At 39.5% G+C, this 13,237-nt stretch overlaps 1 protein-coding gene across 9 annotated transcripts in view; it reads left to right on the forward strand.

The window, feature by feature from the left end:
• The first annotated feature begins 211 nt into the window (after window positions 1-211).
• Window positions 212-13,237, forward strand: part of SUPT3H (SPT3 homolog, SAGA and STAGA complex component) — a 253,554-nt gene continuing 240,528 nt past the window's right edge. The window contains exons 1-3 of one of the 9 annotated variants that reach the window (XM_040058760.2): window positions 212-486; window positions 942-1,089; window positions 10,649-10,743. In XM_040058760.2, the coding sequence (XP_039914694.1) occupies window positions 10,649-10,743 (95 nt within the window). In that variant the 5' untranslated portion in view covers window positions 212-486; window positions 942-1,089. Of the gene's footprint in view, window positions 532-580; window positions 613-716; window positions 736-941; window positions 1,090-10,648; window positions 10,744-13,237 lie in introns of those variants that run through there. The other 8 variants (XM_040058763.1, XM_040058761.2, XM_040058762.2 and 5 more) reach the window with 8 other exon arrangements.

The following is a 13,237-nucleotide window of genomic DNA, read 5'->3' on the forward strand; positions in this document are numbered from 1 at the left end:
CGGCGGAGGCGGCGGCGGCGGCGGCGGCGGCGGCGGCGGCGGCGGCGGCGGCGGCGGCGGCGGCGGCGGCGGCGGCGGGAAGCTGCGGCAGCCCCGCCTCGGCCCGGCTCCTCCCCGCGCCCTGGGAGGCGCCGCCGCCCCCGCCTCCATCTGCGGGGCGGCCGCTGTGGCGGAACCGGCTCCTCCCCGGCGCGGGCGGCGCCATTTTACCCCCCCCTCCCTCAGCGGCCGTGGCGGTGGTGGCGGGCGGGGGGAACAGCGCGAAGCCGTCGTTTTTCCGTCCCCCTCGTTTCTCGCCTCGGTCCAGGCAGCGCGTGGAGGGGAAGGACCGAGGTTCAGTGCCTGTCCCTCGCTTTCCCCTCTCGGCTGTCCGCACACGGGGTGGGGGGACCGGGCACCACAAGCTGCTCCCACCTTCCATCCATCCTTCCTCCCCTGCACATCTCAGCCTCCTCCTCCTCCTCATCCATCCATCCATCCCCAGGGGTGAGCCTTTGAGTGAGTCACCAGAGAGGGCACGCAATTAAGAGAGTGTGTTGCTATTAATTAACTTAGTGAGGCTGCTCGTTGTTGGGGCCTTCAGGAGCATTAACGGGGCGGTTCCTGCCCGCGGTACCTGCGGGGCGGGGGCGCGGGGGGGGGGGCCGGGGCTGCGCGGTTTTCTGGTGGCCTTCGGTGTTACATTGGAGCCTGCCCTGTCCTGTTCGTTTCGTCGTCATGTAACTAATCTAGGAGGTGCTCCTAGGATTTTTTTTTTTTTAATATAATGTGCTTTTAAAAAATATTCTTTAAAATTTCGTGAACAGCAGCCGAGCTTTGGCCTGCGGTACACTGTGCACTGCTGGGTGTTAATTTCTTCGTGTCACTATGATGTTGTGAAATGTGACTAGTTTGTAAATTTCATCTGGAGGAAATGGATTTTGTTTATTTTGCCCGAATAGGTGTGGTGATTCTCTAACTGGAATCCTGTGATATTCCTTATTTGGAATCCTATGCTTTTGGCTGCTCATTCTTCATCAGAAATTTTGGATACATACATTGATGTCCTAACTTAATGGTATTCCTGATACGCCAGAATGTTCTTATAAGGTCTGTAGTGTTCCTTATAGAAAGTATTAGTCCTTACAGAAATTACTGGTAAATGTTAAAAGCCTAAGACTGACAGTCCAGAAGAATGTTCCTGTGTTAGCTGTGATTTTTCCACTTTAGAGTGTTTTTATACTTCCTGTGTAGAGAGCAACTGCTTCTAAGTTCCTAGGAATTACACAAATGGATGATTTGCAGTCGATAACTGCAAAACACATATACATGCAAAATATCTATTACTGTGTTTGTGAAATGGGAGCGGGAACCTGATGTTGCAGACAATGCAAGTTTGCTGTATGGCATTAGTGGTAGTGATTTATAGTGAGACATTTGATTTCCTGCAAGTGAATCTCTTTCAAGGTTTGCAGCCGTGTTGGTGTTTTGTGAAAATTTTCTTTTGAAGTCTTTTCTGTAACTCCCACATCTTCCCACATCACCACTCCTTGGTACAGGCCTCACTTTCTCTTTGGCTTGAGGCAGCAGTGCTTACTTGGCCGGGTGCAGGGCACCCACCCTGTCTCCCTTTTTGCATATCTTTCTTTGCTGTTGGCCAGATCCAAGTGGTGTGGAAGGCAGTGTCAGTCCTTTTGTTAACTTTGGTGGACTTTACACAGGCTCCTATTTGCATGTTACTAATATACAAATCATAGTTTGTTTTATTTTGGTACCTTTTTATTCTGTGTGTTGCTGTGTAGGTGGGAATGTTGATGGCAAAAGTAGCATTTCCAACTGTAATAGGAAAAAAAAAATATATTTCTTGAAAGCCCTATCTCTGCTTGTGAAAGTTTGAGTTTTCAGTTAGATAAAGATCTTAACTGTGATAGTTCTGAAGAAAAGCTTGAGGTCTAACCAGAATATACTAAAACTTCTGGAGGAAAAGCTCAAAGTTCTGTTTCTGAGAAGTAAACAAGAATTCCTTTTAATGGCATTTAACTTGTGATTTTCAAGTCTATGGATCTGAGGAGATTGCTTAAGGTTTCACAGGATTCTGTGGCCTTTAGAGCCTCTGACTGTCATAAACCAGCTGAATTACTCTCCTGGGCTCAATTCTGGGTAGCCCTGAACAGAGCTGTTAGTGAGCTGATTAGTCAATTAGTAACTTGTCAGTGTAAGCGAGTTGTAATTTAGCAAGCTACAAGTGTTTTAAGAATTGCCTACTTATAACAGCGTAGAGCAGCAGTGAACATTGTTCACGCTGTGATTTCTATTCTGCAGTGCTGCCCTCAAGCAGTTGGACCAGCTCGATGGTGTCTTTCTAGGTCATCACTGCAAGGGTGTTCTGAGGCACGAGGCCAAACCCAGGCAGCATAATTATACCATAGAAAATAACTAAGTTAATGTTCTTGTTGCAATTGTGAAATACCAAGTGTATAGATACACAAGCATGCTAAAAAATTAGTTAGGCCTATGTTCTCATGGAACCAGGCAGTGGTGACTCAGTTACAAGCTTATCTGGGGCTGATCAAAAAAAATCTGCCTGTCAAAGGTACTGAAAATGGTATTGATTTGATCTGCAATCTCTGTTTCAGGTACTTAGCATTTGTAGTACTACGTGGAGTCATTATTAATTTTGAGTAATCTTAGTAAGCGTTCTTTTGCAAGCTATCACAGGTGAAATTTCTATTTATAAATAATCTTTGGCTTTTCTCTACCCCTGTGTTTTGCATATGTTTGAAGTATCATGTTTGATTACAATCAGACTTTCACAGAGTCAGCTGCAGTGTTTCTAGTTCACACGGGTCCTTAAGCCATCACAGAAGTAGCAGTAATGGAGGGCCAAGAGCTTGGAAGATGTGATTTCCAGTAGACTTTTGCTGAAAATGTAGGCTTTTTTACTTGGAATGCCACTCAAGCATATGATTTTTAACAGCACTTAACAATGATTAACAATGAAGAGCTCTATTGATAGTTCCGATTAAGCTCAGTACTGAGGTTTACCTGGGAGAAATGTGTATTTTCTAGTAAACAAGGATTCATTTTAGAAGGAACCTTCTGGCTGTCATCTGTGACTATGAGATCTCTGAAAAGGGTTGGGTGGCCTGAGTATTACTGACATATTGTTAGACCAACTTCTAAAGAGCTGGTTTTCATGCTTTAACCTTATATTAAAGAGAATAATAAGGCAGTTTTTCCTGTAGTTTTACTTGAATTAGATGTTATGTAGATGAACAACAATGGAAGTAGACATTTTCTCCTCCAGAGAGTATGGTGGCAAGCGCTGATTTCTGAAAAAGGAACAGTCCCACAACAAGAACTTGAATTTTTTTTTTATAACCTTAGCTATAGATTTGGCTGTTCGTTCTTCATGAGGAATTTTAGATAGATATGTTGATGCCATAACTTGATGGTATTCCTGATATGCTAGAATAGTCAATTAAGGTCAGGGTGGAACTATGTTATGAAATTATTTTAATTGTATTTCACATAGTGAATCAAGCACAGCTCAGGGAGATATGAGAGAGAAGGGTTGATGTAATCAGTGTGATAGGTTGGGAAGATGCCATTTTGAAAGGAGATAAAGGCAGGTGAAGGTTTAAACAGAAAAGTTACACTAAGGGAAATACAGTTTAAAGCTAATGATAACTTGGTTATACTTTACAGAAAATCCACCTCTGTTAGTTAAACTCTTAAATTTTAATTTACTTTAAATGGAACTAAAGGCAGATGGGGACCCATGCTCACTAAAGGAGTTGCTTGCTGGCCAGTGAGCAGTAAAACATATTGACAGGGCTGACCTGACCTCTGCATATTAATATAGGGATGCTTTACTTGTCAGAAAAAACAAAATACCGAGCAAGTCACAATTGAGACCTTTTCTTCCTTGCGTGCTGGAATCAAGTATGTAAGTCCTTGATGACTTGGAAGCTTTTGTTTTTGTCACCAGGTGTGAGCACAACTTGTGTTTGCTTCACTGAAAATCACCAGTGGTTCCCATGGGAAGGGCAGGACCACTGAGTTGCACCTATATACAATTTTTAAATAATTCATATAGAAGGTTTGTAATACCAATGTATTAGGAAAAAGCAATTGCTAGTTGAAAGAAATTCAGGGTTATAGGAGTCAGATTCTGGAAGCTGTGAGAACTTGGCTGTTAGTTTCAGGTTGTTTGGTCTTTACACTGTTTTCTTAAAGCATTTTTAGTAAGGAAGGAAAAAGTAATTTGTGCTTAATTTGCAGTGCTGTTAACTGCCAATGTAGCACAAAACTCTGCAAAGAAGTGTGCATGTTCAGTTGAGGGGGAGCTGAGTGTATATATTAGATTCATTTTGCCTTTTTCTTTGTTAAAAATAAATGTATCACTTCTGGAGAAGGACACAGCTCTGATTAGACTGGAGTTGGAAACTCTGAGAAGTGTTTGTAAACACCTCCGGATGTGAAGGCATTCTCTGTATTTCCTTGTGTCAGATAAGACAGTCACATCTGTGTCTTAAGTATTCTTTCAGTAGTCCAGACCGTTCTGAGGTCTGGTTCAGAAGAAGCTTAAAATAATTGTCATGTCTAACATGGGGATGGACAAATAGTAGCTTCAGATGTCAGGACATGCAGAGTCACATTGAATAAAACACAGCAGTTATTGCACACAGGCGAGTCAGAAGGTTTTATTTTATGAGGTTGCTTTAGTGACTTTTCTTTCCTTGGTGTCAGTGAGAGAGTTGTGCTTGTTTACTGCTTTCATGTAAGGTCTTCAGTAAAAGTATTGCACAAAACCACTCTGAGGTGTAGAAATGATCAGGAGGGATTATTTTATCTTCAGGTATGTTGAACAGGACAGTTCTAAAGATAAAATCATTAGGATGTATGTAATACTTTGGATGAAAATCTATGCCTATATGTATTAGAAAATTCATTTTACCTGTTGTTATCAGCCATGCGTGTTTCTTCTCTAAATTCTACATGGGAATGAAAGACTGAATTGCTTTTAAATGGACACGGGGAAGTTATGTTCAGTTGTATTCCTTGTATTTGTGTGGGCTTTCCAAGCGTGTTCCCTTCTAAGAGAGTGTCATGGTTAAAAATGAGATGCTTATTTGTCTGGGTGGTGAAAGCTGGGCTGTGCATTGACAGTTATAAGATGAATTTTTCTTTCTGGTATTCAGTTTAAAATGGAACTACCCTAAGAATCTGGCCTATCAAGTAATAAATGGAAGCAGCAGCAGCAGATGTAATGTGTTATCCTTAGAATGAATAGTGCATGCATTCTGCTTTGTGGTACTTTGTTAATTAATTAAAAATGAAAGAAAGCTGAGATTGCAGCTCAAGCTTTGAACAATATTCTTGTGTGCAGACCTGGTGCAGATGTGTCCCTGCCTGCCCACAGATTGCTTCTAATCCTGTGTTTGGTTTAACTGTTCCCTGAAAGTTTGTGCCTTGACTTTATCTGCTTGGCTTTTTAAGTGCTGTGCTTAGAGAATATGGAAGTTATTCATCCCATTTCCTGTACACAAAAACATTTTTTAATTGTTGCCCAAAAAGCTGGTAGCTTTTGACTTGAACAAGTTAGAGGATGATAAAGTAATTTCATTGTATACTATCAGTCATTATTTTGTTATAAACCCTAGATCACACATGCAATGTGCTTATCTGAGACCCTTTAGTGAGTTTTTAACTCCAGCCTGCTTGAGCAGCTCAGGAGTACTTAAGGCCTTCACACGTAGTGTTTTAATTTTCGGTTAATTTGTGCTGCTGGGAGAGTGGGTGAGAAGCAAAACAGTGTATTTGCTCTTGTATTTGGTTCCGGGGTATTGTTTTTTTTTTTTAAAAACCTTCTCTTTTTTTTTTTTTTTTATAGTTTTGAGCATACACTCAGCTAGTCTTGCATGTGTTCAGTGGTTTTATGGTGTGTTTTTGTTTTTGAAAAGAAGTGCAGTAACAAAAATCTATATTTCCTGTAGTTAATTAAGTTCTTACATCTACAGTCCGAGAAGACTCTTATCCTGTACCCTCTTGTCAGCTGATGAGGCCATGAAATACTCAGCAGTAACAAACTAGTTAATCTAATTACTCTGAAGTGGAGGGTGTGGAAACAAAAGCATTAGTTTTAATTTTGTGTTAATTCATAGTTATATTGGCTTTTCTTTCCCTCCCGTTTTGTTTGAGTTTATATAAATGAACATTTGTCAGTCTTTACATTTTTGCATGGTTTCAGGTTATATGCAAAATGTGTTTATGGAGAGAAAAGACTGATGTGATAACCATGTTAGATATATGCTTCATGAATTAAATCATTGTAACAGTAACTTCTACTGTGTGTTATTCAGTGTAAACATTTTTGCAGCGATACTGCTAGTTTTTTGTAAACCTGCACCTTCTTTAGCCTATAACAGAGACATCAGAGAGAATCTCTACAAATTCACATTTGCTTGAAACTGACCCAGTGCAGACTTACGTATTTTTTTTTTGTGGTGAAGTGGAAACTGTATTATTATTAACTTCTGCTCTTCCTGAGTGAGTTAGGTCAGCTGTCAGGTGGACTGTCCTGTAGTGACTGCTTGGATGCATCTTTCTCCTTGATCTTTGTGTGACATTTCAGCAGTGAGGATTGGTGAAGGTGTCTGAGTAGCATCTCAAAAGCCTTGACTGGGTCTCTGTTGCTCAGCCTGGAGAAGGGGAGACCTCACAGCACCTTTCAGTACCCAAAGGGGCTCCGAGAGAGCTGGAAAGGGTGTGCAGTGATGGGACAAGGGGGAATGGCTTGAAGCTGAAAGCAGGGAGGTTAAGATAGAAAAAGAGAAGTTTTTTGCTGGGAGGGTGGTGATGCACTGGAATAGAGGAGCAGTGTCAGCCCTATCCCTGGAAGTGTTCAAGGCCAGGTTGGATGGGGCCCTCAGCAACCTGGTCTGATGGAAGGTGTCCTGTGCACATGGCAGGGGGTTTGAAAGAGATGAGTTTTAAGATATTACAGAATGGTTTGGGTTAGAAGGTATGACTTTATGTATATATTTATATGTAAATATAGTATTGGATATTGCCTGCATGTATAACCCTTATATCATGTTTTAGAAGCAGTGGCATTTCAATTTTTATGTCTCTCAGCTGGATCTCAAATAAATATGTTGGTTATGCCATCACTTATTGATTGTAGAAAAGTCAGTGTAAGTTAATATTGCTTGGTAATTTCAGAGTAGATAGTGATATGAAGGAGGATTATGAAACAGAAATCTACCCAGGTATCTTCTTACTGTGGTGAGAGGGATGGGCCTAAACCTGATGAGAAACAACTTAAAATTTGTTTTTCTCAACTGATAACTTTTGTTCTGCTGATTCACATGGAAAAAGTGTTTTCTGTTATCACTCTTCAATGTAAAAGGCATAGAGATTACAGTAGATGCTTTTGTTACTATACATTTGATTGCAGTGTTTTACTTATGAGAAAAGAATTTGTGAAAGCTGGAGCTACTTGTATAGGACCCCCGAATTACTAGTCCAAATACTGTTGATCAGAAGCTATCTTCTTGCTATAGTTCACAATTAAAATGCAGCACATTGAAATAATCTTTGACTTAATCTGAACATCTGAATTCATTTTACAGAATATGGCAAACAGCTGCATTTCAGTTTGGAGCGAAAACAAATACAGTATATCGACCCATTGAAGATCACTGTTGGCTTTTCAGATGCATGATAGCTGTACTTATTGAAGAAAATTGATTTGAGAGTGCTTCTGCTTTTGAATTTTTTTTTTTTTAAATGTCCGGAAGAAAGGAAATAGAACATACGGAGGATGGGACTTTGATGTGTAAAGAAGTTAATTATCTAAACCATCAAACAAAATGTGGGCTGTGGAAGTAATTATTGTAAAGGGTCTGATGAAGCCTGACAAGCTGTTGTTTTATTATGTCAAGAAAATGCTGTACACCTGCTTGATTTGAAAGTTAAATTGTTTGGTTGCAATAGGAGGACCCAAGTTTGTAGTGAAGCAGTAGCTGATACGCTTTCAGCTCTCAAACCACTGAGATGTACAGACCTTAAATTTTTATTAATTGAACTGTTCTTTTCCACTTGAAGGGCAGGAACCTAAGAAAGGATTTGCTCTAGAATAGGACATACATGAATCACAGGTCTTATGCTGTGGGAGGCAACTGTGGAATTGCACCCCATGATTTTTGAGAATATTAGGAGAATGTTTCATGAATTAGCAGAACAGAACCTCATGGATAAAGCACAATGTCTGTCATCTATGTTCAAAGAAAATAGTTATATACTTCAAGTGATGCAGTGATATAATTAGTTTTAAACTCTGAATTAAAAAAAAAAAAACCCACCCTCCTTAAATATTTAGATGGTATTCACTTTTTAATGAATACACTGTTAATTCTGAATTTAGGAATATTGGTACTGTGGTATTGGATATAAAAATACAGCTACTAAAATTAATTCTTATTAGTCCCAATCAAATGATGAACAATAAAATACATATAAATTTTGAAATCTTTAGGCTATTTCTGCTAAGGTGGGTACAAAGGCAGCTTCCTCTTAACTTCCTTTTGTGGATATATAGAGTTTTCCTATAAATACTGGCACCTTTCTTTGTTAAGGAGGGTTTTGACTTGTTTTTTTCTTTTTTAAAATCACTAATTTGACTGTTTAGGTTAGATGACTCTGGTAACTGCTGAGTATGGCAGGATCCTGACAACACTTTAGCACTGTGTGTAACTACTCATGTGATTAAAATCAGACTTCAGTGGGAGCAAACTTGTGATTCCAGTTACATGTGCATAAGTGCTTGCAGGATGGGACTTAAATTAGAATCTGCCTGAAGATGAACTGAAGTCTGATAATCTACATGAAAGCCTTTATAAAAAAAATTAAACTTACGACATCAGGTTGGGTGGGGTAGGGAGGCTGTACAAAGGGATCTGGAAGGGCTGGGTTGGTTGACCAGGGCCAGTTTTACAAGGTTCAACAAGTTCAAGTGCTGGATGCTGTACTTAAGTCACAATAACCTCGTTTAGTGCTGCAGACTGGGGCAGAGTGGCTGAAAAGCTGCTCAGTGGGAGGGGACCTGGGAGTGCTGGTGACAGCGGCTGAATGTGAGCCAGCTGTGCCCAGGTGGCCAAGAAGGCCAATGGCACCTGGCTTGTACCAGCAGTGCTGTGGCCAGCAGGAGCAGTGACTGTCCCCTGTGCTGGGCACTGGAGAGCGCACACCTCGAGGGCTGTGTCCAGTTCTGGGCCCCTCAGTTCAGGGAGAACACTGAGGGGCTGGAGCGTGTCCAGAGAAGGGAATGGGGCTGGGGAAGGCTCTGGAGCAGTAGTCTTGTGAGGAGCAGCTGAGGGAGCTGTGGGGGGCTCAGCCTGGGGAGGCTCAGGAGGAACCTTCTGGCTCTGCACAACTCCCTGACAGGAGGGGACAGCCAGATGGGGGTCAGGCTCTTTTGTGTTCGAAGCTATAAGAGAAGAGGAAACAATCTCAAGTGGTGCCAAGGGACACTGGGAAAAGCTTCTTCCCAGAAAGGGTGGTCAAACATTGGAACAGGCTGCCATGGGAAGTGGTGGAGTGGATTTCTATTCTAGGAAACAATCTTACCCTTTGAATTTTAGAATGGAGAGAGGTAGGATCTTACAGCACAGCAAGCTATACCAACATGAAGCTTTTATTGTCACTACTACTAATAGTGCAAGAAATGAGCAGTACAACTCAACTGTTACTAGTGCGTAGCAAACTAGAAGACTAAGAAATATAGTGAGACTATATCTTGTTTATCAGAGGACTTACACAGTTTTTTATTAATACTCTTGAAGGGAAAAATGAAATTCCCTTGTACATATGTATGGAGTTTTCCATAATTAAGTTTTGCTAATCAGTCCTTTATTAAATTAAATTATTTTTTTAAAATTAAATAGCTCAAAGCCATCTGACTTGCATATTATTAAAGAGGAAAATGTAGATTTGTTAATTACTTCATAGAATAAGAGTAAAATTTTCCTGGATTTGCTTTGGAGTTCTTGTATGAGATATTTATATAGAAAAGCTGTAAAACACTTAGTATAAAGATAGTACCTTTAGTGCTATGAGTGTTATGATGGTGGTCGGGTCTCACTCTTTCTAATGTATTTCTGTTTAAAGAATTTAAGTTGTGTTTGTGAAGGGGGTGTTTTATAAAGGAAGTATCTGATTCTGTGCTCATAAAGTTTTAGCTGGGTTTTTGTGAGAATCTCTTTTACTCCTCTTAGCCTCGTTGGAGATGGTATGGGTGTGATTTACTGGTGGTTGGGATATGCAGGAATATAAGAGGATGATGGGGCAGCCGAGGTTCTGGTGTCTGTGAATACCATCTATTCCAAGCTAGTTTTTATCTTAATGCTTTTCCACTGGTACTTTTTAGGATACTTTTAAGTTGTATTTTAGAATTAGTGTGTGTTTCCAATACTTTAGTAACAGTAAACATCAACTCAAGCTTTCTTGTGCCTCACATAGGCTTCTTTTTTGCATGCAGAACCTTTACTTTCCATGTTACTCCAAATAGCTTTTCTTCCTTTTAAGTATCTAGTGTAAGCATACATGTGCTCTCTTGGAGATGAAATACAAGTATTGTAAGTACCATTATTTCTTTGTTTACCAGATGAGCAGCACTGTGGCCAGCCCCATGTCAGCTGTTGCCTCTTCAAGCAGTGGAAGAAAATCAACAAGCTTTACACCTGAATTGCAGAGTATGATGTGAGTAGCTGGTCAAAATATCTGGTAGTATCTGCATTGTGTGAGTAAGTGTGATGGGGGAAAGAAGAGCAGCTGCTAGTGATGGAGCTGTTAGTGTTTTACTTCTGGTTTGTAAAACATTCAGAGATGACTTGGGTAAAAAAAACCCATATCCTTTATTGAAAGAAGAGTAAATGCTGCTGAGTAAAGAAATGTATTTTTAATATGTACTTTAGAAGTCATTAGAGTCCTATATTTCTCAGCCCTTTCTCAAAGAGAGCTAAGCTTCCAGTTGTCATAGATAGGTTTTTAAATAAATACTTTCTATTAACATCCTTCTGTGCTAATACAGAGAGAGAAACTGCTGAGATCATAATATTGCTAATGCCGTTGTGGTATGGAATGCTTGTAAATCACCAGGGCTTGCCAGACTGGAAGTGAAGTTGTCAAAAAAATAAGCTACTTAGGCTTTTAAATGAACACTGGATTCTTAGAAACCCAGTTCCAAGCTGTGATATTTTGATTTTCTTTATTTGGTGGTGCGAGTAAAACTGTGTTGCTTTTAGTCATGTGTTATAGGTTTGCCTTCACTGTTGTATAACAATTTCTCACCTGAATTATTACTACATGGGCAGTAGATGCATAAAGAGGTACTTGTCTCCATCAAATTCTACGAAGAGTTCCCTTTGCAAAAGTGAAAGATGTAATTTGTTTTCAGTTAAGGGTCCTTATGAGATCACTAGATTGTTGTCAAGTGGACAATGAGATACCTTCCACTAGAGTATTTTTCAGTACAATGTAAATAAAAGTTTTTTCTTGTGCATTGAATCTTCTAATGTAGATGAGAGCATTGTTACAGACCCAGTGTTCTACTTTGACTTTTCTTTGGATAGAAAAATATTACTGCTCTCTCTCTTTCAAGAGAATTCTGTTGCTAATTGTTCACATCTATTAAGGTCATCTATGCTGAAAAATACAACTGTTGTTCTTGGTTGAGGAAAAATAGCTGTAACTGTATTTAAAAAACAAATCCTGTGCATCAGTTTGGATCAGTATCTGGGGAGCCTGCATTTTATTGGATTGTGGACTTCCTGATAAAGTGTTTTGAAACTGCCCTTCCCCGCCAGTATACACATGATTCTGTCAGAATGTAGAAGTTATTGTTGGCCGTATAAATGGAAGGAATAGGCATTTTCCTTTTGCTTCAGAACTGGTGCAGTTATCCTTTGAAAGCTGTGCAAACAGATCATCTGTGCTCCAGAGTAACATATTTCACAGCTTCATTAAACTAGTAGGAACTGAGGAAATTCCTTGACTGCAATGAGCACATTGAAACTTAAATTTTTTTTATTGTTTGCTGTGATAAAAAAAAGGAGACTTTTAAAAATGATAGAGTGCCAGGGATGAACCATGCAGAAAAAAAAGACAACTGTTTCCTTTGGCCAGGGCCATAAAATGAAGTTATGCCTTTAAAAGAACTTTCTGTGCTCTGACAGAAGCTGACATTTTTTATAAACTATGTGATTTAGGAAGTTACAGATTCTCCCATTTAGGCAATTTATAACAAATTCCTGCTGTCATCTTATGATCCTGGGAAATAGCAAAGAGTGGAGCAATGCAGTGCAAAAAAGGTAACATCTTCTTAAAGAAAAGAAAATATAGGCTATCTCTGCCTAATTTCTTGCTGTCGAGAGAAGGGTCACCTATTTGCTATAGTTTTCATGGAGTAATAATATGGAGAGTAACTTCAACTCGCTCTGCCTTTCTCAACAAAACGTGCAGCAAGAGGATGAACTTTTGAGAAATAAGTCATATAGAGACATTAAGTGCTAATCCAGAATGTCATGTAGTAGTTTGTGTTGATTTTAAAAATGGGCTGTTGGATTTTAGGGATTTAAAAGGCAGAAGGAAGAGAGAGAAGCTTTTTTGGAGTAGAATATCAAGAAGTCCTGTTGTAACCCAGTGGCAAGATCTGGAAATCTCTGGATAGGAGTATCTCAGGTCTGAAGGTCAAGTCTTTAATTAGTGTGTAATTCGCAGCACAGAAGTGTTGAGCCAGTGTTTGTTTCATTGAATGCTTAAATTTACATGTAACGTTAAGCTTGTGAGTAATCACATTTAAGGTGAGGAGGTTATTCAAATGCTACATTTGTTACATTCACTACACCTATTTTTGAACCATGGCATTGTAAGGGAATGAATTGAAAGCTGTTGTAGAATTATGTTTTTATGATAAGCTCAAAGGTTTTTTGTAATTTATTTGAGAAGGCAAGAAATATATGGGAGCTTGAAATTCTGAAATATGGCAAAATTGTCTTAAAATGTGTACAAGTTTTTCATTGTATACATAGATACTGTACTAATTAAACGATTCTGTTTTTCCATTAAGAATATTTAATATATGTCCTTGGATTTGAAGAAATTCTTGTGTTTGTTGAGAAAATAATCTGCTTTGTATCAAGCCTAAAGAGTACTGTGTAATTGGTGACAGTGCATGTGCTGTTTACCTTAAAAA

Source organism: Hirundo rustica, chromosome 3 (assembly GCF_015227805.2).
Source record: "Hirundo rustica isolate bHirRus1 chromosome 3, bHirRus1.pri.v3, whole genome shotgun sequence".
Taxonomy (NCBI): Eukaryota; Metazoa; Chordata; class Aves; order Passeriformes; family Hirundinidae; genus Hirundo; species Hirundo rustica.